This window comes from Capricornis sumatraensis, chromosome 1, assembly GCF_032405125.1.
Source record: "Capricornis sumatraensis isolate serow.1 chromosome 1, serow.2, whole genome shotgun sequence".
Classification (NCBI taxonomy): Eukaryota; Metazoa; Chordata; class Mammalia; order Artiodactyla; family Bovidae; genus Capricornis; species Capricornis sumatraensis.
This window is the reverse complement of record NC_091069.1, coordinates 65,865,778-65,891,449: the sequence shown is the minus strand read 5'-3', so window position 1 is coordinate 65,891,449 and position 25,672 is coordinate 65,865,778. Positions and strand designations below refer to the sequence as shown.

The 25,672-nt window shown below is 37.4% G+C and overlaps 1 protein-coding gene across 5 annotated transcripts in view; it reads left to right on the top strand.

Annotated features, from left to right (window-relative positions):
• VRK2 (VRK serine/threonine kinase 2) overlaps positions 1 to 25,672 on the top strand; it is a 99,627-nt gene that overhangs the window by 24,722 nt on the left and 49,233 nt on the right. For all 5 annotated transcript variants that reach the window (XM_068986482.1, XM_068986465.1, XM_068986475.1 and 2 more), the window contains exons 3-7: positions 4,764 to 4,813; positions 5,492 to 5,561; positions 7,635 to 7,722; positions 8,916 to 9,021; positions 10,202 to 10,294. In XM_068986482.1, coding sequence (XP_068842583.1) covers positions 4,764 to 4,813; positions 5,492 to 5,561; positions 7,635 to 7,722; positions 8,916 to 9,021; positions 10,202 to 10,294 — 407 coding nt within the window. The remainder of the gene's footprint in view (positions 1 to 4,763; positions 4,814 to 5,491; positions 5,562 to 7,634; positions 7,723 to 8,915; positions 9,022 to 10,201; positions 10,295 to 25,672) is intronic.

Sequence of the window (25,672 nt, the reverse complement as noted above, 5' to 3'; positions counted from 1 at the left end):
TTCTGCTGCTGTTGTTGGACTCTTCTGTGTATGTCTATTAGATTTCTCTTATATAATGTTTAGTTTACATCCATTATTTCCCCATTGATTTCCTATCTGGGTGATCTATCCATTGTTGAAAGTAGGGTATTAAAGCCCTATACTATTTTATTGCTATTCCCCCTTTTAGATCTGTTAATATTTGCTTTACATATTTAGGTTCACCTATCTTGGGTACATAGATATTTACAATTGTGATATCCTCTTGATGAAGTGATACCTTTATCATTATATAATGATCTTATTTGTTTCTTGTTATAGTTTTTCGTTTAAAATATATTTTGTTTGACATAAGTGTCGTTTCCTTTGCTTTCTTTGGTTTCCATTTACATAGAACATCTTTTCCTACCCCTTCACTTTCAGTCTTGTGTGTCTTTGAATCAGAAACAAATCTCTTGTAGATTTCATATAGTTGGGTCCTTTTTATTTTTTTATCCATTCAATCACCCTGTCTTTTGATTGGTGATGAAGCCTACTTTCTTGGTAAAAGTATGGGCAGTTAAAAAATGTTTTATGTCAGGTTGAAAAGAAAATATATTCTTTTTTTTTTAACGTGGCCTTTAGATAAAAACTGTTAATTGTATTGTTTCAATTTATTCTTGTTGGTTGCCTATATATTATGAAATTGTATTAAAATCTTCCATGATTTTTCCAGCTTTCTTTCAGCTAATTTCAGCTAATTAGTTTCTTATCTTTTTATTTTGTTTCTCTGCATCACTAAGTTTTAGTTGTCTTATAAATAGTATACATTTATTTATTTTTTGACAACCTTAAAGTTTCTTTCTTTAGCTGGTGAGCTTAATCTACTCAAATTTATTATTATTATTGACATTTTTAAAAAATCAAAGATGTTATTGATTATAATATACATCATAATTTTATATATGTATATTAAGTCTCCACTGTGTGTGCTGCTAAGTAGCTTCAGTCGTGTTCGATACTTTGTAGCCCTATGTACTGTGGCCCACCAGGCTCCTCTGTCCATGGAATTCTCCAGGCAAGAATACTGGAGAGAGTGGCCATGCCTGCCTCCAGGGAATCTTTCTGACCCAGGGATTGAACTCGTGTCTCTTATGTCTCCTGCATTGGCAAGCAGCTTTTTTACCATTAGCGCCACCTGGGAAACCCTAAGTCTCTATTAGATGCTTGAAAGTTCATAATTATCTTCCTCATGAATTGTTATTTTTGTTTATGTAAGATCTACTTTATGGATGAAAGTTTGAGTGACCTCCGGGAGTTGGTGATGGACAGGGAGGCCTGGCATGCTGCGATTCATGGGATCGCAAAGAGTCGGATACGACTGAGTGACTGAACTGAACTGAAGATCCGCTTTATATGTAATGCCTGACACTGCCCATTAAACTATGACACAGTACCTTTAAAATAATCTTACATATGGAACACTCAATTGTTGCAGTCTGTGTAAATCTTTGGTTGCCAGTTTCAGAATCTCAAATGAATTTAATCAAAAGGGAGATTTATTAACTGTAAGTGAGAAGTACAGGACATTTTTGGCTTTAGATATGAGTACTCCAGGGCTTATGCAGTGTCACTAGGGCTCTTTTCTCTCTCCCTGCCTTAACCCTACTTTTCTCAGTTCTGGATTTTATTTTCAGGCTTTATTTTGCATTTACCAGAGAAAAGTGATCACTGATATTTCTAAGATTTTGGTATCCTAAAAGTTTATCATCTGTCTTGTGTTGCTTAGTTACATCAACTGCTAGGGAAGACTTTTCTACCTAGTTGAGCACTTTGCTCTTTCTGAACTAGTTATGGTGGCCAGTGGGCTTGTACATTGCAGATCGCCAGGCTTGGTCATGTGCCCAACTCTGGAATGTGAGGGAGGATACACTATGATCGCAGCCCTTCTAGGTCTACATAGATAGTTTGAGGTTGGGTTCCTCAAAGGAAAAATCAGAGAAAGTTTCCAGTGGATAGAAAAGAGATGCTAGGAAGGCAAATACCATGTATGTGTACAATGCATGCCTTTTCAGGTCATCAGACACCCCTTCAGAAATTTAAATGAAGATGTGAAACTACTTTTTTTAAATTAAATTTTATTTATTTTTAAATGAAACAAAGATGAATATTTTTAATGATACAAGTTACAATTCACAGAGGATAGATAAAAGATTAATATAAATTAATATAAATAGAAATCTATATTTAAATTATTAATGACATCATTCAACATGCTCCTATTCTTATAGTTTCAGCACTTGATAAAATTTTCTCAGAGAAACATTAATATGTCTCACTATGATTATATTTTTAAGAATTTTCCCTTGTATTTATTCTGATTTTTGCTTTATTTATCTTTGATTCTTTGTTGTTAGGTGACTACTATCACTGTCCATGCTTGATCATTCTTCTCAACTTCCAATAGCTCTGTCAGCTGTAACCTACCAAACTGTGTACCTTTCCCTCCATGATCAAATCCTATCAGTTTCACCTTGTGAAATCTCTGGAATCTGCTTACTTTTCTTTATCTGCCATTGATACTTGAATCTAATCTACAGACCTCCCTTTTCTAATCTATCAAAATTAAATCCTTACTGATCTCTGTGTATCTACTCTGGTTCCCCTTCAGTCTGCTCTCCACACTATAGAGTATTGATCTGTTCAGGATGCAAATCTAATTATGTGTTTCCTGGGCTTCCCTGGTGACTCAGAGGTTAAAGCATCTGCCTGCAATGTGGGAGACCCGGGTTCAATCCCTAAGTCGGGAAGATCCCCTGGAGAAGGAAATGGCAACCCACTCCAGTATTCTTGCCTGGAGAATCTCATGGATGAGGAGCCTGGTAGACTACAGTGCACGGGGTTGCAAAGAGTCGGACACGACTGAGCAACTTCGCTTCACTTTTGTTCTAAATGACACCTCAAGCTTTTAAAACTTTTTATGGACAGAAATTCTTAGCTAGATTTTCATCTAGCCCTTTACTATCTCTCCAACTATGCTTGTACAAGTGTTCCCTTTTATATAAGTTAAATTACACCATCTACCTCATTGTGCCATCTTCCTCTCCCTGTACCATTTATGTTAATTGGTTTTATACTTTTCTATGAGTATTTGATGAATGTCTGATTTCTCCATTAGACTATGAAAGCAGATACTTTGTCTGTTTTCTGTCATTATTTAACTTCACTGCCTAGAATGTGTTTTGGTTAACAGTAGAATTGTTTAATTAATTAACTGATTATTGTAATGAGACCTCCTTGATCACTAGGACAATTTATTTGTTCACTGTCCATCTCCATGAGCCTTCTGGTCAATTGATTTTGAATTTAGGCCCTCCAATATAATCTGACTTGGAAGTTTATAGAGAATATTGTATAGCTATCAAATGACAAGTGTGGGGATGATTCAAGTGTTACGTCAACACATGATTATGTTCATGTGAAATCATATGAAGAGCAGATTCAGATTATAAAGCGGTAAAGGTATACGGATTGAAATCAGCAAAGAGTAAGACGTTGGACTAGTTGGATATTTTTTCCCCCACTTACAATGTAATAAGTTACATATCGAATTAAGACTCTCGGTTTCCTTTTGTGCTTTAATGTTTCTTATGTTCTGCTGTTCTGGCAACTTGCTTTCAGAATAGAAGCAGGGAGTTTCTACCAGCTTCTACCTCAGGAGGCAAAGACCATTCAGTTCAGTTCACTCGCGCAGTCGTGTCTGACTCTTTGCGACCCCATGAATGCAGCACGCCAGGCCTCCCTGTCCATCACCATCTCCCGGAGTTCACTCAAACTCACGTCCATTGAGTTGGTGATGCCATCCAGCCATCTCATCCTCTGTTGTCCCCTTCTCCTCCTGCCCTCAATCCCTCCCAGCATCAAGGTCTTTTCCAGTGAGTCAACTCTTCACATGAGGTGGCCAAAGTATTGAAGTTTCAACTTTAGCATCAGTCCCTCCAAAGAACACCCAGGACTTGATCTCCTTTAGAATGGACTGGTTGGATTTCCTTGCAGTCCAAGGGACTCTCAAGAGTCTTCTCCAACACCACAGTTCAGTAACATATCTAAAGAAAAAAAAAAAACAAAAACATCAATTCTTCGGCACTCAGCTTTCTTCACAGTCTAACTCTCACATCCATACATGACTACTGGAAAAACCATAGCCTTGACTAGACGGACCTTTGTTGGCAAAGTAATGTCTCTGCTTTTGAATATGCTATCTAGGTTGGGCATAACTTTCCTTCCAAGGAGTAAGCGTCTTTTAATTTCATAGTTGCAATCAACTTTTTTTTACTTTATTCTCTTTCAAACTTGATTTACTTTAGAATTTTGCCAAGTAAAAGCTGTTTTGAAGTTTCTACTTAAAATGAATCAGTGTTCACTTTGACTTATCATAGATTTTAATTTAGCAAAATGGAGTGAATAGATTATACTGTATATCATTTTGGGGTTTAATGCTATATGTCTAGAAAATAGTTTCCCCTGCATTTGGATCTATATGATCAATATAATCTACTGGTTTCCATGTTTGCATATTTGAATATGGTTTATGGTAAAGAGTGTAGGCTATGGTGTCAGATTTGAATTTCAGTCCCCAGTCTGCTACTTAGTGAGCAGATTATTCAACTTGTTAAACCTTAAGAAGGATCTCGTATAAAACAGAGGTGGTACCATAAGAGGTTCTTAGCACGTGTCTGGGACGTAGTAAACAATCAGGAATTGGAAACAACCATTTTTTTTCCCTCACTGTCTTTGTTTTGCAGCTTTCCCGACAAATAAACCAGATAAAGATGCAAGACATGTAATAAAAGTGGTAAGTATTGCTCTTAAATTTATGTTTCACATACATTTGACTTTTTTATTTTCTGCTTTATTTCATTTTTGTAAAAATGTTTTTCATCTTAGTCTTCATGATTTTATGATCAACACAACAAACATTATTATATATATTTACATTATAAAAATTTAAAGACTAGGGAATTTTGTTCTTCTTCATTGACATTTATCATCCTTGTATCTTATCTAGATATCTATCTTCTCCTCTTTTCCTCTCTGTTCTAGATGGTGAAGTCCATAATGGCAGGAATGAGGTTTTATTTGTGATTGCATCCCCTGTGCCTAGTATAATTAATGAAATATAGGAGAAACTCAGTAAAAGTATCATGTATGAATGAACCACCAAGGTAGTTTGCAGTGTATCCACCCTGTTTTGCATGTTAGTACACATGAGTGTCTGTGTATGTGTACAATTTTGTGTTTTTAGTAAGTTCTTTCCATAAGAAGACTGCTTTCATGTGTAAGACTGTATAGTGATAGCATTACAAAATGTTAAAAATTAGATTCTTTATTTAGTGAGAAAATCTTGAGATTTTTGTGATTCAGGTACTATTATTTATTATATATATATATACTCGTATTTTCACATTTGAAATACCAATTCCATCTTTAAAATTTTTTTTCTAATAAAATCAATTGTTCTTTTCTTTTATAGGAATATCAAGAAAATGGTCCATTATTTTCAGAACTTAAATTTTATCAAAGAGCAGCAAAAAAAGACTGTAGTAAGTAAAATAAGTAAAGTAAGCTACTTCCATATGTATGTTTGCTAAGGGGGAGTCAATATTTTTGTCTTTTTCTGGCCTTATGGAAAATCTTTTTCAATTGGAAATTTTTATTGTAAAATGATCAGTTAATTGTTATGTAAAAATGACAGAGGTATATAAATAGTGATATTATGTACATAATGGGTTATATATTTCAAATCGAAGTTATTTGTTACCTTACATAAAATGTTGGATTGTTGATCGAAGCCACCGAGAGTTCTTCAGGTGTAAAAGATAGGATGAAATTATTTCTTTTGCAAAAAACCATTTGGAGAGAAAGGATATAAAGAAAAGACATTAAAATGGGCAGTAGATTATAAATTAAAGGAATGACCATACAATAGATTAGGTCAAACCATATGAAAATGATAATAAACATTAAGATGATTTAGAAAATAAGTTAAAAATGTTGAAAATTTGTATGTTGGGAAATTAATTGGAGCTGAATATCAGATATAAGAACTACCAGTTAGAGGATTAGACTGTGAAATAAATATGAGCAAGGCTAAGAAGAATAGAAGTGTTTTGTAAAAACGATATGATACAGATGGATTTGTAAAGCTTGAAGGAAATTGATATGAGTAATGCCTATATAATCAAGGTCATTTACATTATGTTTAGGAAAAAGAATTATGAGTCTCACCTCAATAATTAACTTTGTTTTCTTTAATAAAACCTTCTGAACATCAAGACTGTAGTCTTTACTAACTGCTTAAACTATGTCAGAGTGACAAATAGAATCCATTAAACTTCATTGTTTATCAGTAGGGCTGTCTTAAACATTAAGCATATTTGGTAGAAAAGTGAAAAATTAAATAAGCTGCCTGATTATTTAAGTGAATTTGTTTTTTTTTTTAAACAAAATTTAATCAAAATAGTTTCTGTACAATATAGTTTCAGAGTAAGATGATTCTCCTGACCAATTTCTATTTTCAAAAAACATCTTACTTTGGCTCTGCCAGGTCTTTGTTGCTGCTTGGGCTTTTCTCTAGTTGTAGTGAGTGGGGGCTATCTCTATTTGCTGTGCATATTATGGTGGTTTCTCTTGTTGCTGAACATAAGCTCTGGGGTGCATGGGCTCAGTAGTTGTGAGGCAGGGGCTCAGTTGCTCTGCGATAATGTGCAATCTTCCTGGACCAGGGATTGAACCTGTGTCTGCTGCATTGGCAAGTGGATTCTTTCCCACCGAGTGACCAGTGAAGCCCCATTTTTTTTTTTTTTTTGCTACTCTGGTTTTAGGTTTTTAGTAATAAGAAAGAAAAAGCTGTTTTTCTACTGCTCCTTTGGTAGTTATCATATTTTTTTTTAATTTAAAAATTTAACAAGCCTATAAGGGAATGAATTTTGTTAATGGATAGAAACATTTGGATAAATAGTGTGTCCTCAGTTGCTCAGTCGTCTCCGACTGAGAACCCCATGGACTAGCCCACCAAGCTCCTTTGTCCATGGAATTTTTCAGGCATGAATACTGTAGTGGGTTGCCATTTTCTGCTCCAGGGGATCTTCCTGACTCAGGGATCGAATCTGTGTCTCTTGTGTCTGCTGCATTGCAGACAGATTCTTTACCACTGTCCCACCTGAGAAGCCCCCATGCTACACTTGATCTTAGCTAATAGGGTGAGAAGCAATCAATGATATCAGTGAATTTTATGACTATGACTATTTTTGTTTTTGTTGCATATTCTATTTAGTTATTTATTATTTTTTTGGAATATAGTTACTACACAATATTGTATTAGTTTCTTCTGTACTTTCTTTAGATTCTTTTTCCATATAGATTATTAGAGTATTGAGTATAGTGATTATGACTTTTTAAATATTAGAAATCTGTATTATGTATTTAATATTATCTGTTAATTATTGCAATAAATAAAATTTGAAACTATTAGCTAGATATATTTGATTAAAAAAATATTTTTAGGAAGGTCTAACTTCTGTTTGTTAGCTAAATAAGTTTAAGCATCTACACAAATGTAAGAAATACCTTTCTAAAAATATATATGTATTTTCCTGTTAAATTTGTCTTTACAGTCAAAAAATGGATAGAACTCAAAAAGCTTGATTATTTGGGAATTCCTCTGTTTTATGGATCTGGCATTACTGAATTCAAGGGAAAAAGGTAAAATGGAATTACTATTATCAGATATTGTCCTGTAACTATTTCTTATGTGGTCTGTTAGTTATTTGTAGCTATATAGCTAGTTACCTCAAATGTAGTAGCTTATAATGACAAACTAATATTATCTTAGTTTCTGTGGGTCAGTTATCTATGTAAAAATGGCTTTCCTAGATAGTTCTGGCTCAGGACTTCTCATGAGGATGTAGTCAGATGTCTTCTGGCTATAGTCATCTTGACTGAGGAAGCTCACTCATGTGGCTATTGGCAGGCCTAAGAAGATCTGATTCTAAATTCACTCATGATTGTTGGCAGGCCTCACTTCCTCACTATGTAGGTCTCTCTGTTGGCTGCTTGAGTGTCAAAAAGACATAGTAGCCAGCTTCCAGTAATTGAAAGAGAGGACAAAGAGCACACACAAGAGTATGCATCCACGAAGAAGGTCACAGTCCTTATATAATCTTATTTTAGAAGTTATATCCCATCATTTCCCATTTCTTAGTGGTACATCTATACCATATAATACTATGTAACCCATTAAAGAAATCAGTTAGAGCACTACTAGTTGATTTTGAAGGATTTCAATGAGGTATTATTGAAAAAAGTGTGAGGCAAAAAAGTTCTTTTAAGAAGATCACATTTTTATAAAACAGATGTAAAATTTTCTATATGCCTTTGTGTGTGGCTACATAGATAGAGAACTGGGGCTGATGTGAGTATGTAAGTGAAGGGAAGTGAAGAGGAGGAGGTCTCAAACAGAAAAGAAAAGGAAGAAGTGCATTTATAAAAATACAAGTTTATAAATGTATAGAGAAAGTAAATATGATTTTATAAGGTCAAGAAACAAATGTAAAGAAAATATTCTGTATGGGAAAATAATTTGCTCAAGGCCATACATCAAGAAGGTAGTAGAATCAAAATAAATTAAGTTCAAGACTAATTTAGAAAGACTCCTCTTTTCATGATCTAAGACCATGTAAGTGGCTCCGCACAGCTTGCTCTTCTACTCAGAAACTATCCGCAAAGTAAAAACTGCAAAAGGCCAAGATTATTAATATACATTCATTCTCAGTTAGTTCAGATTGGATCATTCTTCACTGTTAGGTTGGGGGCATTTTTCTGTTGTTTCAAATTCATAAATGGACAGTTTCTGCATTGCCGTTTTAACATCTCCTTTTGACTTCTCCTTCTTATAGTTACAGATTTATGGTAATGGAAAGACTGGGAATAGATTTGCAGAAGATCTCAGACCAGAATGGTACTTTTAAAAAGTCAACTGTCTTGCAGCTAGGTATCCGAATGGTAAGAAAGAATGACTTATTTCCCATGCTCCATTTTCAGATTATTTACTTGTTACAACATACAAATTGTTGCCCTTTGTGGAATTATCAGAGAATGAAGGATTATTGCCCTAGAAATGTCAGTTATTGAGAGTAGATGCTATTTTGGTGAAATTGATAACAGTGGGCTCTGTAAGTGACAGAATGTGCTGTGTTTGGCACTACAAACTCAATTAGGCTTTGGTTCTACTGATTTCCTCCCCCGCCGCCCCCAGCTTTGTTTTACATACCAGGACAAGCTTGCATTGCTATAAGAATAACCTCTCTTTGTCAGTTATTTTTATGACAATCATACATGTGATAAGGGGGTGCTATAAAGTTTTTATTATGAGTTTGGGATGGTGGCAGTCATTAATGTGGCAGTGAATAATATCAATATATACTTTGCCAAATAAGAAGCAATGAAATCTTACTAGCACCCATGCACACATTTTGTTTGTACCACATATTTGTCTTATCTTGTTGGTGTTTGGTTTGCCTAAGCTTCATTTTATTTTTTCCATTTTAGATAGAATGCGACTACTCCTGCCAGGTTGGGATGTGGCAAATAGAATTCATTAATTCTCCCACTCATGCTCTAGCCAGCCAGCAGATGTTTTTTGAGCACTAGGTGTAGGTAACATGCAAGTCTCAAGGGCTTCAGAGAGGAAACATAGATGTTTTCTGTTGCTCTACAGAGGGAGAATGGCTTTCTCTGTGGTAATGCACATGGTGTTTTGTTCTGGGGGCCTCAAAACTTACTTAATAATTATTGCTTGAGTGAGGAGTTGCTGAGTGGGCGTCATGATTATTTCACTTCAGTTCTCCAATTTTGCTATGTTTCTCATCTTTGGACAGAAGATTGGGCATCAGACTGTTGGGAGTGTCGCACAGGTATTGCTGAGTCTTGGCTTCCTTTCTATCACAGGTGCCCTTAAAACATTAAAACATTTGGTGTTCAAGAATCCTTTTATGCAACTTTTCCCCAGGATGCGTGACCAGAACATGTGATAATTTTAGAATACATAAATGCACAGTTGGGAAATACATCACTTTGTAATTGTTAATATGAAAAAAAAAGTGTTATTTTCTATTCAAAATGTTCAGGTTGATCATGAGTTCTAAATTGACATCAATATAACTGTATATATTTCTTTTCACAGTTGGATGTACTGGAATATATACATGAAAATGAATATGTTCATGGTGATATAAAAGCGGCAAATCTACTCTTGGGCTACAGAAATCCAGATCGGGTAAATACAGTATTAAGCTGTTGCCTTCAGTAAGGATCCTCAAAGTACCGTACTAAGACAGACATTCAGAAAACAAACTCCTAACTGGGAAGAGTTTGCAAATGAGGACTTAACATGATGAGTGTTACAATTTATCTTATCTTGCTTATCTAATTCAATGCATTAAATTAATAAGTAGGGCTTCCCTGGTGGCCCAAATGTTAAAGAATCTGCCTACAGCGCAGAAGATTTCAGCTTCAATCCCTGGGTTGGGAAGATCCCCTGGAGAAGGAAATGGCAACCCACTCCAGTATTCTTGCCTGGAGAAGTCCATTGACAGAGGAGCCTGGCAGGCTAGTCAGTGGGGTTGCAAAGAGTCAGACACAACTGAACAACTTTCACTTTTTGAAATAATATGAGGAAACTGAGATTTGGTTCAGTTCAGTTCAGTCACTCAGTCGTCTCCAACTCTATGTGACCTGATGGACTGCAGCACACCAGGCTTCCCTGTCCATCACCAATTCCCAGAGCTTACTCAAGCTCATGTCCATCAAGTCGGTGATGCCATCCAACCATCTCATCCTCTGTCGTCCCCTTCTCCTGTCCTCAATCCCTCCCAGTATCAGGGTCTTTTCCAGTGAGTCAGTTTTCGCATCAGGTGGCCAAAGGATTGGAGTTTCAGCTTTAGCATCAGTCCTTCCAATGAATATTCAGGACTAATTTCCTTTAGGATTGACTGGTTTGATCTTTTTGCAGTCCGAGAGACTCTCAAGTGTCTTCTCCAACACCACAGTTCAAAAGTATCAGTTCTTCAGAGCTCAGCTTTCTTATAGTCCAACTCTCACATCTGTACATGACTACTAGAAAAACCGTATCTTTGACTAGATGGACCTGTGTTCACAAAGTAATGTCTTTGCTTTTTAATATGCCAACTAGGCTGCATAGCTTTTCTTCCAAGGAGAAAGCGTCTTTTAGTTTCATGGCTGCAGTCACCATTGTCAGTGATTTTGGAGCCCAAGAAAATAAAGTTTGTCAGTGTTTCCATTGTTTCCCCATCTATTTGCTATGAATTGATGGGACCAGATGCCATGATCTTCGTTTTCTGAATGTTGAGCTTTAAGCCAACTTTTTCACTGTTCTCTTTCACTTTCATCAAGAGGCTCTTTAGTTCTTCACTTTCTGTCATAAGTGTGGTATTATCTGCATATCTGAGGTTATTGATATTTCTTCCAGCAATCTTGATTCCAGCTTGTGCTTCATCTACTTGGTGGGGGGTCTTAAATAATTTGTTAATGGTCACATAGTAGCTGGGTAAGGATTTGAACTTCTGAGCAAGTCTAAACAAAGAACTAACGAAATTAAATGAGAGAAGGGATGGGTTTATTCAGAGAAAAATAAAAGCTGTCACCTTGGTTCCTCTTCCGCTGTATAAATTAAGTTTTTAATAGAGCTACTTTCCCAATATTAACTTTCTGTGAAGATGGAAATATCCTATATGTTACTGTTCAGTGTGGTAGCCATTAGCCACATGGGCTATTAAGCACTTGAAATGTGGGTAGTACAATGTCAGTGCTGATGAGGACGTGGGGCAGGAGGAACTCTCATTCACTGCTGGTGGGATGGCCACCGTGGAAGACAACTGGGCAGTGTCTTACAAAACTGAACATGTTATAACATATGATCTGGCAGTTGAATTCATTGGTATTTACACAAAGAAGTTGAAAACTTATATCCACACAAATACCTACATGAGATGTTTATAGCAGCTTTAGTCATAGTTGCCAAAACTTGAAGCAACCAAGATGTCCTTTAATAGATAAATAAACTAGTTCATCTAGACAATTCAGTATTACTTGGCGTTAAAAAGAAATGAGCAGTTAAGGCATGAAAAGACATGAAGGAAGCTTACATGTGTATTACTAACTGAAAATCCGTGTAATTCAAATTATTTAACTTTTGGAAAAGGCAAATCTATGAAGACACCAAAAAGGTCAGTGATTGCCAAGAGTTAGAGGGAAGGGAGGGATGAACAGGTGGAGTACAGAGGACTTTACGGAAGCAAAACAATCATGGATAGATGTCATTTTACATTTGTCAAAACTCATAGCATATTCCCACCAAAAGTGAACCCTAATGTAAATTATAGACTTTTAGTGATAATGTTGCATCATTGTAGATTCATCCATTGTAATGGATGTGATACTGTGGTGTGGAATGTTGATAGTGAGGAAGGCTGTATTTGGGAAGAGGGAAGAATGCTTTGTGAGAACTTACTGTAACTTGCTGCTCAGTTTTACCTACCTTGCTATAAATTTAGTAAAATTGGATTTGAAACTGCTCTAAAAATATTCTGAAATAGTGTAACTAGTGTGACTGAAGAACTGAATTTAAAATTTACCTTAATTCTAATTAGTGATATTTTTCATCTTATTTGTTCCCCAGCTTTCAGTCAGTTCAGTTCAGTTCAGTCGCTCAGCTGTGTCTGATTCTGCGACCCCATGAATTGCAGCGTGCCAGGCCTCCCTGTCCATCACCAACTCCTGGAGTTTATTCAAACTCATGTCCATCGAGTCGGTGATACCATCCTGCCATCTCATCCTTGGTCGTCCCCTTCTCCTCCTGTCTCCAATCCCTCCCAGCATTAGGGTCTTTTCCAGCATCAGTCCTTCCAATGAACACCCAGGACTGATCTCCTTTAGAATGGACTCGTTGGATCTCCTTGCAGTCCAAGGGACTCTCAAGAGTCTTCTCCAGAACCACAGTTCAGAAGCACCAATTCTTTGGCACTCAGCTTTCTTCACAGTCCAACTCTCACATCCATACATGACCACTGGAAAAACCATAGCCTTGACTAGATGGACCTTTGTTGGCAAAGTAATGTCTCTGCTTTTGAATATGCTATCTAGGTTGGTCATAACTTTCGTTCCAAGGAGTAAGCGTCTTTTAATTTCATGGTTGCAATTACCATCTGCGGTGATTTTGGAGCCCCCCAAAATAAAGTCAGCCACTGTTTCCACTGTTTCCCATCTATTTGCCATGAAGTGATGAGACCCGATGCCATGATCTTAGTTTTCTGAATGTTGAGCTTAAGCCAACTTTTTCACTCTCCTCTTTTACTTTCATCAAGAGACTTTTTAGTTCCTCTTCACTTTCTGCCATAAGGGTGGTGTCATCTGCATATCTGAGGTCATTGATATTTCTCCCGGCAATCTTAATTCCAGCTTGTGCTTCCTCCAACCCAGCATTTCTCATGATGTACTCTGCATATAAGTTAAATCAATAGGGTGACAGTATACAGCTTTGATGTACTCCTTTTCCTATTTGGAACCAGTCTGTTGTTCCATGTCCAGTTCTAACTGTTGCTTCCTGACGTGCATATTGGTTTCTCAAGAGGCAGGTCAGGTGGTCTGGTATTCCCCAGCTTTATTGAGGTTTAATTGACAAAAATTGCATATGTTTAAGTTGCACAACATGAATTTTTTAAGGTATGCAAAGTGATGATTTATTATATGTATGTACTGTGAAATGATTAATCAAATTAACACACCGATCACTTCACATAGTTGCTTTTTGTTTTGTTTTATGGTGAGAACACATGAGATGTACTCTTTTAGCAGATTTGAAGTAGTCACCATGTTGGGCATTAGATCCCCAGAACCTAACTCATCTTCTAACTAAAAGTTTGTACTCTTTGACCAATATCTCTCCATTTCTTCCAGCTCCCTCCCCCACAGCCCCTGGTACTACTGTTCTACACTCTGGTTCTATAAGTTACTTTTTGTATATTTCACGTTAGTGAGATCATGCAGTATTGTCTTTCAGTGTGTCTTGCCTTGTTTCACTTAGCGTTATGTCCTCTGGGTTCATCCATGTTGTTGCAAGTGGTGTATTTCTATCTTTTTTATGACTGATTGTGCATATATTTAGCACATTTTCTTTATCTATTTATCCATCAGTAGACACTAAGGTTATTTATATGTCTTGGCTACTTTTAATAATGCTGCAATAACAGGGGAATACAGGTATTTCTTCAAGACAATGATTTCATTTCCTTTGGCTATATATCCAGAAGTAGTTTGCTGGATCATATAGTAATTCAGTTTTTAATGTTTGAGTTTTTTTTTCTGAAGACACTCCATACTGTTTTCTGTGCTTCCCAGGTGGCACTGTGGGTAAAGAATCCACCTGCTAATGCAGGAGACTCAAGAGATGCAGGTTTGATCCTGGGTCAAGAAGATCTCTTGGAGTAGGAAATGGCAATCCACTCCAATATTCTTTCCTGGGAAATTCCATGGACAAAGGAGCCTGGTAGGCTGCAGTCCATGGGGTTGCAAGAATCAGAGATGACTGAGCACGCATGCATGCACACACATACTGTTTTCTGTAATGACTGTACCAGTTTACATTCCCACCAACAGTTGTACAGGGGCTCCCTTTTCTCCAAACCCTCACTAACATTTGCTGTCTCTAATAGCCTTCTAACAGGTATGAGGTGATGTCTCATTATGGTTTTGATTTTTCATTTCCCTGATAATTAATAATGTTGAGCATTTTTTCATACACTTATTGGCCATTTGTATGTCTTCTTTGGAAAAACTGTCTCTCTAGGTTCCCTTGTCTGTGTTTTAATTGGGTTATTTTGCCTTGCAAGTGAGTTTTATGGGTTCTTGTATATTTTGGATGTTAACCCTTAGCAGATATGTGGTTTGCAGGTATTCTCTCCCATCCCATCGGTTGCCTTTTCATTTTGTTGATGATTTCCTTGGCTCTGAGGGATCATTTTCATTTGATGTGGCCCTACTTGTATATTTTTGGTTTTGTTACCTATGCCTTTGGTTTCAGTTGTGAAAAATCATTGCTAAAACCAGTGCTCATGGATTGGAAGAATTAACATTGTTAAGATGTCTGTACTACCCAAAGCATGCACATGAGTTTGGGTGAACTCCGGGAGTTGGTGATGAACATGGAGGCCTGGCGTGCTGCAGTTCATGGGGTCGCAAAGAGTTTGACACAACTGAGCAACTGAACTGAACTGAACTGAACCCAAAGCAGTCTACAGATTCAGTGCAGTCCTTCCCAAAGGTCCAGTGATATTTTTCACAGAAATAAAAACCAAGTCCTCAAATGTATATGGAGGCAAAAAAGACCCTGAAAAGCCAAAGCACTCTGGAGAAAGAACAAATCTGGAGGCATTATACTTCATGATTCAAACTATATTGCTGTGCTCTAGTAATCAAAGCAGTATACTGTTGGGATAAAAGCAGATGCAGTGCAAAAGAACAGAACTGAGAGTAATGCAGATATGATCAGTTAATCTTTGGCAAGGGTGCCAGGAATATTCAATGGGGCAACGATAGTTTCATCAATAAATGGTGGTGGAAAAATGGGATATATACATGCAAAAGAGTAGACTTGGATTTTTATACCATATTACAAGAATAAGCTCAAAATTGTTCAAAGACTTAAATGGAAGACCTGACACTGTGCATCTAGAAGAAACCTAGGGAGGAAGCTTAATTTTAATTGATTTAAATTTATAAGCCAAATGTCGCTAACAGCCAGTGCATCAGCAGAGATTTAAAAAGTTAAAAAATGGAGCGTATTAAAAAAAATAGCATTTAGCTGGGTGTTTAACTGAACTGTATGTGAAGAGAGAAATTTCTTAGTAAAAATACCCCTAAAATCTTAGAAAATATGGAGAAATTTCAAATTTTAAGGTGTCTGTATATTTTAAAAAGTTGGAAAAGGAAAGGCAAATGAAAAGCTGAGAAGTATTTATGACAGATAAACTTTAGGATCTATAGCAAGTTCTTAAAAAATTAATAAAATAAAAAACAACAGTTTCTTAAAACAATGATTGAAAAGAATGAACAACATAGAAGAAATAGAACTATTTGAGAAATAGATGAAAAAAGTTCCCCATCACTAACAACTAAGAGATGTACAAATCAAAACAATGAGGCAACATTTCAAAAGAACTTAGCAAATAGGAAAAGTCTAAAATAATGGTCTGATGACATTCAGGCTGATGAGGGTACAGGCACTTGTAGAATGCCAGTGGGAATGTAAATTAAATGAGAGTAGGAGATGAAATCAAGTTAATGGAAGTGCAGTTTGGAAATATATATTAAAAGCCTTTAAAAGTGTGCCTGCTTTTTTAAGGTTAGATTTATTGAAATATAATTTACAAACAATAAAATCATCTTCTTAAATGTATAGTGTGATGTGTATTTACACATGTAAATTGTATAACCAGCACCACAAGACATAGAGCATTTCTATCATCCTCAGTCAGTCCCCTTCTCTCACCGAGGCAATGATTTCTGCCTTTTTTTTTTTTTTTACATTTTTAGCGATGCCATATAAATGGACTTACAGGTTTTTACTCTCTGTGTCTGGTTTCCTTTACTTAGCATATTTCTGAGGTTGATCCATGCTATAGTTTGTTAGTAGTTCATTCCTCTTTAATGATAGGTAGTAGTCCACTGAAAACTATTGCAGTTTCTTTCCTGTTTACTTCTGGATAGATATTTGTATTGTTTCCAGTTTTTGACAATTATGAATGAAGGTATAGAAACACTTACGTACAGGTTTTTGTATAGGTTATATATTTTAACTTCTGGGTAAATAACTAGGCATGGAATTCTCAGGTTATGTGAACGTGTATGTGTGCTAAATTGCTTCAGTGGTATCCAACTCTTTGTGACCCTATGGAACATAGCCCAGCAGGCTCTTCTGTTCATGGGATTCTCCAGGCAAGGATACTGGAGTGGATTGCCACGCCCTCCTCCAGGGGATCTTCCCAACCCAGGGATCAAACCTGTGCCTCTTGAGTCTCCTGCATTGGCAGTTGGGTTCTTTATCACCAGTGTCACCTGGGAAGCCCCATGTGAATGTGTATGTATGACTTTAAAAGAAGTAGCCACATTGTTTTCCAGAGTGATTATACCATAATATATTCCCAAAGGCAATTTAGATAATTCCAGCTGTTCTGTTACATGCCACCATTTGGGCTTCATTAGTTGTAAAAATTTTTTTAAGCCATTATAGTAGACGTGTGGTTATATTGAAGTTTATTTAGGTTATAGTAGGTTATTTACTTATTTTTGGTGATGCTAGGTCTTTGCTGCTGCCTATCAGTTCATTTCAGTTCACTCGCTCAGTCAAGTCCGACTCTGCTACCCCATGAACCGCAGCACACCAGGCCTCCATGTCCATCACCAACTCCCAGAGTCCACCCAAACCCATGTCCATTGAGTCGGTGATGCTATCCCACCATCTCATCTTCTGTTGTCCCCTTCTCCTGCCCTCAATCTTTCCCAGCATCAGGGTCTTTTCATATGAGTCAGCTCTTCGCATCAGGTGGTCAAAATATTGGAGTTTCAGCTTCAACATCAGTCCTTCCAATGAATACCCAGGACTGATCTCCTTTAGGATGGACTAGTTGGATCTCCTTGCAGTCCAAGGGACTCTCAAGAGTCTTCTCCAGAACCACAGTTCAAAAGCATCAATTCTTCAGCACTCAGCTTTCTTTATAGTCCAACTTTCACATCCGTACATGACCACTGGAGAAACCATAGCCTTGACCAGATGGACCTTTGTTGACCAAGTAATGTCTCTGCTTTTGAATATGCTATCTAGGTTGGTCATAACTTTCCTTTTAAGGAGTGAGCGTCTTTTAATTTCATGGCTGCAATCACCATCTGCAGTGATTTTGGAGCCCAGAAAAATAAAGTCAGCCACTGTTTCCACTGTTTTCCCATCTATTTTCCATGAAGTGATGGGACCAGATGCCATGATCTTAGTTTTCTGAATGGTGAGCTTTAAGCCAACTTTTTCACTCTCCTCTTTGACTTTCATCAAGAGGCCCTTTAGTTCTTCTTCATTTTCTGCCATAAGTGTGTGGTAGATCTGCATATCTGAGGTTATTGATATTCATACTAATTTGGAGAAAGTGGAGAAAACCACTAGACCATTCAAGTATGACCTAAATCAAATCCCTTATGACTATACAGTGGAAGTGAAAAATAGATTTAAGTGACTAGATCTGATAGAGTGCCTGATGAACTATGGATGGAGGTTCATGATATTGTACAGGAGACAGGAATCATGACCATCCCCAAGAAAAAGAAATGCAAAAAAGCAAAATGGCTGTCTGAGGAAGCCTTACAAATAGCGGTGAAAAGAAGAGAAGCGAAAAGCAAAGAAGAAAACGAAAGATATACCCATTTGAATGCAGAGTTCCAAAGAATAGCAAGGAGAGAGAAGAAAGCCTTCCTCAGCGATCAATGAAAAGAAATAGAGGAAAACAACAGAATGGGAAAGACCCTAGATCTCTTCAAGAAAATTAGAGCTACCAAGGGAACATTTCATGCAAAGATGGGCTCACTAAAGGGCAGAAATGGTAGGGACCTAACAGAAGCAGAAGCTGCTGCCTGTAGGCTACTCTTTAGTTGCGGTGTGTGGGTTTTTCACTGCAGTAGCTTCTCTTGTGGAGCACAGGTTCTAGGTCGCACAGGTTTCAGTAGTTGTGACATGGGGGCTCAGCTGCCCTCCAGCATGTGGGATCTTAGTTTCCCGACCATGGATCAAACACGCATCATGCATAGGGAGGTGGATTCTCGACCGCTGGACCATGAGAGAGGTCCCCTAGTAGCAGGTTTGTTTTTCAGTTGTTATTTTATTTATCCTGCCTACACTGGGAGTGTAAATCCAGCCATTTTATTCCCACTTTGCCATAAGTGGGCTTCTCTTGTGGCTTAGCTGGTAAAGAATCCACCTGCAATGTGGAAGACTTAGGTTCAATCCCTGGGTTGGGAAGATCCTCTGGAGAAGGGAAAGGCTACCCTCTCCAGTATCCATGCCTGGAAAATCCCATGGACTGAGGAGCCTGGTGGGCTACAGTCCATGGCGTCGCAAAGAGTCAGACATGACTGAGCAACTTCACTTTCACTTTCTGATGCTGGGAAAGATTGAGGGCAGGAGAAGAAGGGGAATGACAGAGGATGAGATTGTTGGATGGCATCACCGACACAATGGACATGGATTTGGGTGGACTCCAGGAGTTGGTGATAGACAGGGAGGCCTGGCATGCTGCAGTCCATGGGGTCACAAAGTGTTGGACACGACTGAGCGACTGAACTGAATTAAATCATTTTACCAGGATATGTTTTAGAGTAGATCTCTGTGTATTGGTTTTCCCAGTTACTTTATGGGCCCTTTTGATACATTAATTAAGCTTTTTGTTTCCAGAAAGTTTTCTTGGTTTATAGTTTTAAATATTAGTTCTCTGTGTGTTTATGTTTTTAATTAAAACAATGGAGAAAGGAACTTAAGTAGTAAGCTATTTATTGGGAAAAAAAATAAGTGAGAAAAAATTCAAAATTAGAGAGGGAAGATGTTGAATGATTTGACATGAAGAAAAGGCAAGAAAAGTTGACATTTATACAGCCTTTGTCAAAGTAAAAGGGTTATAAGGATTGAGGTAAAACTGGAAAGTAGAGTCAAAGAAATTTTGCATAAAAATAGCAGCCTTCTTAGTTAAGGTGAAATGGTAAGATTCTGACAAGGATAATAATCAAAAGTCATGTCCCAGATAGCTAGTTGGGGGCACAACTGATGTTCTGGGATGTTTTTATTTTGTTTGGTTTCTTGGGGAAAGTTTCTCAAAAATAATGTTTTTTTTAAAAAATAGTCCCATTGAAAGTCTAAAGGCCTATTGTAAATTATTTTGATTCTTCTCATTACTTTCCCTGCATTTTAATAGCCTCTATTTTTTGATAATTCATCTGACACTGTCCAGATTTAGAAGTTTTAAGATTCTCGAAGTGTACACCCTTACCCTTCTTTCATGATTTTCAGTGTTTTTATTGAAAACAACAAAAAAAAACCCACCAACTTTATCTATGGAAAACTCTCATTTTAAAAAAATAGAGGATTTTTAGGTGCTTCTTTACATCATCTCTATTTTAATAAGATATTTTAAAATATTTTAGACAAGATATGAAAGAATCTTTGTTTTTCATTCTTTAGTGCTAATATTGGGCTTCCCTATTGTTCTTTGTAGAAGAAATGGAAATCAAATATACTGGTTTGATTTAAAAATTCTTTAAAATAGTATTACGAGAAATGATACTGAGTAGTGGTTTTGCCAATGAATCCAACCAGTCCATGCTAAAGGAGATCAGTCCTGGATGTTCATTGGAAGGACTGATGCTGAAGCTGAAACTGCAATACTTTGGCCATCTCATGCAAAGAGTTGACTCATTGGAAAAGACCCTGATGCTGGGAGGGACTGGGGACAGGAGGAGAAGGGGACGACAGAGGATGAGATGGCTGGATGGCATCACCAACTCGATAGACATCGGTTTGGGCAAACTCCAGGAGTTGGTGATGGACAGGGAGGCCTGCCGTGCTACAATTCATGACATCACAGAGTCGGACGTGACTGAGTGACTGAAGTGAACCGAACTGAACTGAACTATTCATTTGGCTGCATCTCCCAGCATCACTAGCAAAGGAAGTTGAAGCATTTTAGCTTAAATGATGGTTTGTGCCCATCTTTTTATTTCATTGGTGCTGATGTGCTCCTCATGTGTGGAAGGCCATCAAAAGCACATTATTCTTTTCAGGCAAAGCTTACATCCCAGCTCTTACCTGAAGACTTTCTTAATGATTCTTCTGCACTGATGTCCATTTCTAATTTCCTTTATCTTCTAATGTGTATTTTAAATGAGCAAATGTTAAAGTAAAATCTCACTTGTCTTGTTTTGTCTTATATTCTGAACAAGAATAATGAGGAGGCTTGAGGTTTATGTTTAGGAAGGTATACTTCTCTTCCTTTTTTTGAATTCCTTATAGCACCTTGGTTAGTGTTCCTTTATTAATAACCCTTCAAGAAATACTTCATTGACTTCTTAGGACAGGAGGCTGATACCTCTGACTTAGTACCAGGACTAAGTGGTACTTGATTATTCAGCTCTTTGACCTCACCATGCCCCATGTGTTTCTGCCCCAGAGTTCCTACTAAATCGAAGGGGATGGCCCTCATTGGTACAGGGGAACAATTCTTCATGTCAACATCTGGAGTGATCAATATACCATAGGAAAGTTGCAATTTTTATAAACACTTGTTTGATTACTGAGATTTGTGTTGGACCGAAAGTCAGGAGACCAGGTTCTGGTCCCAGGTCTAACACTTTGAATTGCAGCTTTCAGAAAATTATTTCACCTGTGTGGATTTTGGCTTTTTTCTCTGTAAAACGTGGAGCTCTGGCTAAGTGAACTCAAAAGTTTCTTCTTGCTGTAAAAGGCTGTAATTCTCTGAAAACGTGTTTTCCAAGTGCTTAATACTTATTACCAAAGGTGATGTTTCTTAAACTGTTTTCAACGTGTTGCTTGCTGTTGTATAGCTAAAGAAGTTAAAAAGTTCAAATTTAGAAAAACAATTTAATGATATGAGAGCAGGAATTGTAGCACCTGACCTGTGTCTGCTGGCAAAATGCTTGCTTTCAGATTCTCTAGGATATCTATAGGATAGGGTCATAAGCTTCATTAAAGCTGCTTGTTCACTGTTTGTTAGAGGGGATTCTAACATAATCCATTTATCCATCACAGTTACTTATAAGATGGAGTGTGAATTTGTGTTTATAAGAATTTTACATGGTATGTGAACCTATCTGGTTACCATTTAGAGAGAGCATTTCCTTTGTTGAACGTATATAGTCCTGGTAACATTCCTCTGTATTTTATTATTTCCAGAGTAGCATTAAATGATCTTAACTTGATGATACCATAATATTGCTAGATGGTACAGCTGGCAAGGCTACTTTAAAATATTTTGATATTGCATGTATAGGATTATGCTGCAGATTAAATAACATGGTAGTGTTTATAGTCACTTAAAGCGTACAATAACGTGCATGTTATTTTCTTTCTTCCTAGTGAGTTTCTGCTATATTTCTTCAGTTGGGCAATAAGACTTTGAAAATTGTTGCTATGATTTTAGGTATTTTAACTTTTAGAATTAATATTTTATGAGTTTTATATTAATAGAATTATTTTTAAAATAGACACTTTCATTGGCATTTTATCTCAGTGTAATTATCATATGGATATATTGTTTTAAAGATTTAACAGGTTGCATGTATCTGCTATTCATAGATCATTTCTGCAAACTTTCTGTTTTGGAATCCTTTCAGAATGATTTGTCAAGTAAAGTCAGCTCCAAATTTTATTTCCATCTAACAATCTGTAATGTGTTAATACTACCAAGTTTTACTATACTTCAATTTATTACTTTAAAATTATTTAAGTAATCAAATGTATTTCTAGCTTTCTTATCTGATATTTAATAGTGTTCCTATAATTAAAATTTCTGTACATGTATGTATTATAATAAGATGTCTGATTTGAATCAGATTAGCTCCATATAAAAATTCTTATTTCAAAGTACTTTCCAAATGACAGGTATATGAATATAGACTATTGGAGTCATTGGAGGGTGATGATGAGTGGGAAATTATTGAAGAAAAACATCATAATATAATTTGAAAGCCATGGTATCCATATTTAAAATTAATCTTTTATAAAGCTTATTTCCCAGTACTGAGACTCTGAGAACCTGTTAAGGGCTGAATATGGTTTTATTTACTAGTTAATATGGGAAAGTGGCATTTCTGAATTCTGAGTTAACTCATTGAACTGTATAAACTGGCTGGATTAAGAGGTATGCCTGTATCTGCTGTGCTGTGCTCAGTTGTGTCTGACTCTTTGCGACCCCATGGATTGTATCCCCCCAGGCTCCTCTGTCCATGGAGATTCCCCAGGCAGGAATACTGGAATGGGTTGCCATGCCCTCCTCCAGGGGATCTTCACAACCCAGGGATTGAACCCAGGTCTCCCGCATTGCAGGTGGATTCTTTACTGCCTGAGCCACCATGGTTTAGGGGCTGTTAAACTGTGAACTGGAAATTTCCTAGTGGTCCAGTGGTTAGGACTTGGCATTTTCACTGTAACACCCCTAGTTCAATCACTGGTTGGGGAACTAAAATGCCATGTGCTGCACAGCCATGAAATTAGATGATTACTTCTTGGCTGGAATGCTGTGACAAACCTAGTGAGTGACAGTTGCTCAGTTGTGTACGACTCTTTGCAACCCCACAAACTATACAGTCCATGGAATTCTCCAGGCCAGAATACTGGAGTGAGTAGCCTTTCCCTTCTCCAGGGGATCTTCCCAACCCAGGGATTGAAGCCAGGTCTCCCAGGAAGATTCTTTACCAGCTGAGTTACAAGGGCCCTAGACAGTGTGTTAAAAAGCAAAGATGTTACTTTGCCAACAAAGCTCCAGCAAAGCTCCATATAGTCAAGGCTATGGTCTTTCCAGTAGTTATGTGCAGTTGTGAGAGATGAACCGTATCGGCAGAGCACCAAATAATTGATGCTTTTGAACTGTGGTGTTGCTGAAGACTCTTGAGAGTCCCTTGGACAGCAAGGAGATCAAACCAGTCATTCTTAAAGGAAATCAACCCTGCATACCCATTGAAAGGACTGATGCTAAAGTTGAAACTCCAATACTTCGGAGTTACACCTAATGGGAACAGCCATCTCATTGGAAAAGTCCTTGATGCTGGGAAAGATTGAAGGCAGAAGAGGGCTACAGAGGATGAGATGATTGGATGGCATCAAATGATGCAGTGAACATGAATTTGGGAAAACTCTGGGAAATGGGACAGGGAGGCCTGGCTTGCTGCAGTCCATGGGGTCACAAAGAGTTGAACATGACTGAGCGACTAAACAACAACAGCAACATGCTTCATGACATCACAGAAACAGACAACAACTGTGGACCCCTCAAGGGGAAATACACATAAGAATGGCATGATTGCTGACAATTTCAACAGTGTCTTGGAAATGAATAGAATTTGTAGTTAATGTAGAGCAAGGAGATGCTTTTAAATGTTTAGGTAACTGTGTTTTATGTAAACACAACTTGCTTTGTAAAGTGAAACTTTTTATAATATAGTAATCACAGTCAAATTATACCAGCTATTATTTTGTATCTTCTGTTAAAGATACAAGCTCTGATAATGCTTTGTTGTTCAGTCACTAAGTCATGTCCAACTCTTTGTGACCCATGGACTACAGCACTTCAGGCTTCCCTGTTCTTCACTACCTCCTGGAGTTTGCTCAGACTCATGTCCCTTTAATGCCACCCAACCATCTCATCCTCTGTCACCCTTTTGTCCTCCTGCTCTCAGTCTTTCCCAGCATCAGAGTCTTTTCCAATGAGTTGGCTCTTTGCATCAGGTAGTCAGAGTATTGGAGCTTCAGCTTCAGCAGCAGTCCTTCCAATGAGTAGTCAGGATTGATTTTCTTTAGGAATGACTTGATCTCCTTGCTGTCCAAGGGATTTTCAAGAGTCTTCTCCAGCTCCTCAGTTCGAAAGCAGCAATTCTTCAGTGTTCAGCCTTCTTTATGATCCAACTCTCACATCCATACATGACTAATGGAAAAACCGTAGCTTTGACTAGACAGACCTTTGTTTGCAAAGTCATGTCTCTGCTTTTTAATACACTGTCTAGGTTTGTTATAGCTTTTCTTCCAAGGAGCAAGTGTCTTTTAATTCTGTGGCTGCAGTCACTGTCCATAGTGATTTTGGAAACCAAGAAAATAAAATCTGCCACTGTTCCCACTTTTTCACTGTCTATTTGCCATGAAGTAATGGGATCAGATGCCATGATCTTCATTTTTTGACTGTTGAGTTTTTAGTCAACTGTTTTACTCTCCTCTTTCATGCTCATCAAGAGGCTCTTCAGTTCCCTTTCACTTTCTGTCACTAGAGTGGTATCATCTGCATATCTGAGGTTGTTGATATTTCTCCCGGCAGTCTTAATTCCAATATGTGATTCATCCAGGCCAGCATTTTGCATGATGTACTGTACATATGCGTAAGCAGGGAAACAATAGACAGCCTTGTCATACTCCTTTCTCAATTTTGAACCAGTCTGTTGTTCCATGTCTGGTTCTAACTGTTGCTTCTTGATCAGTATCCAGGTTTCTCAGGAGGCAGGTAAGGTGGTCTGGTATTCCCATCTCTTTCAGAATTTTCCATAGTTTGTTGTGATCGACAAAAGTCTTTAGTGTAGTCGATGAAGCAAAAGTAGATGTTTTTTGGGAATTCCCTTGCTTTTTCTGTGATCCAGTGATATTGATGATTTCCTCTGCCTTTTCTAAATCTAGCTTGTACATCTGGAAGTTCTTGGTTCGCATATTGCTGAAGCCTAGCTTGAAAGATTTTATTACCTTGTGAGCGTGTGAAATGAGTGCAGTTGTACAGTAGTTTGAACATTCTTCAGGCTTCCCTGGTAGCTCAGCTGGTAAAGAATATGCCTGCAA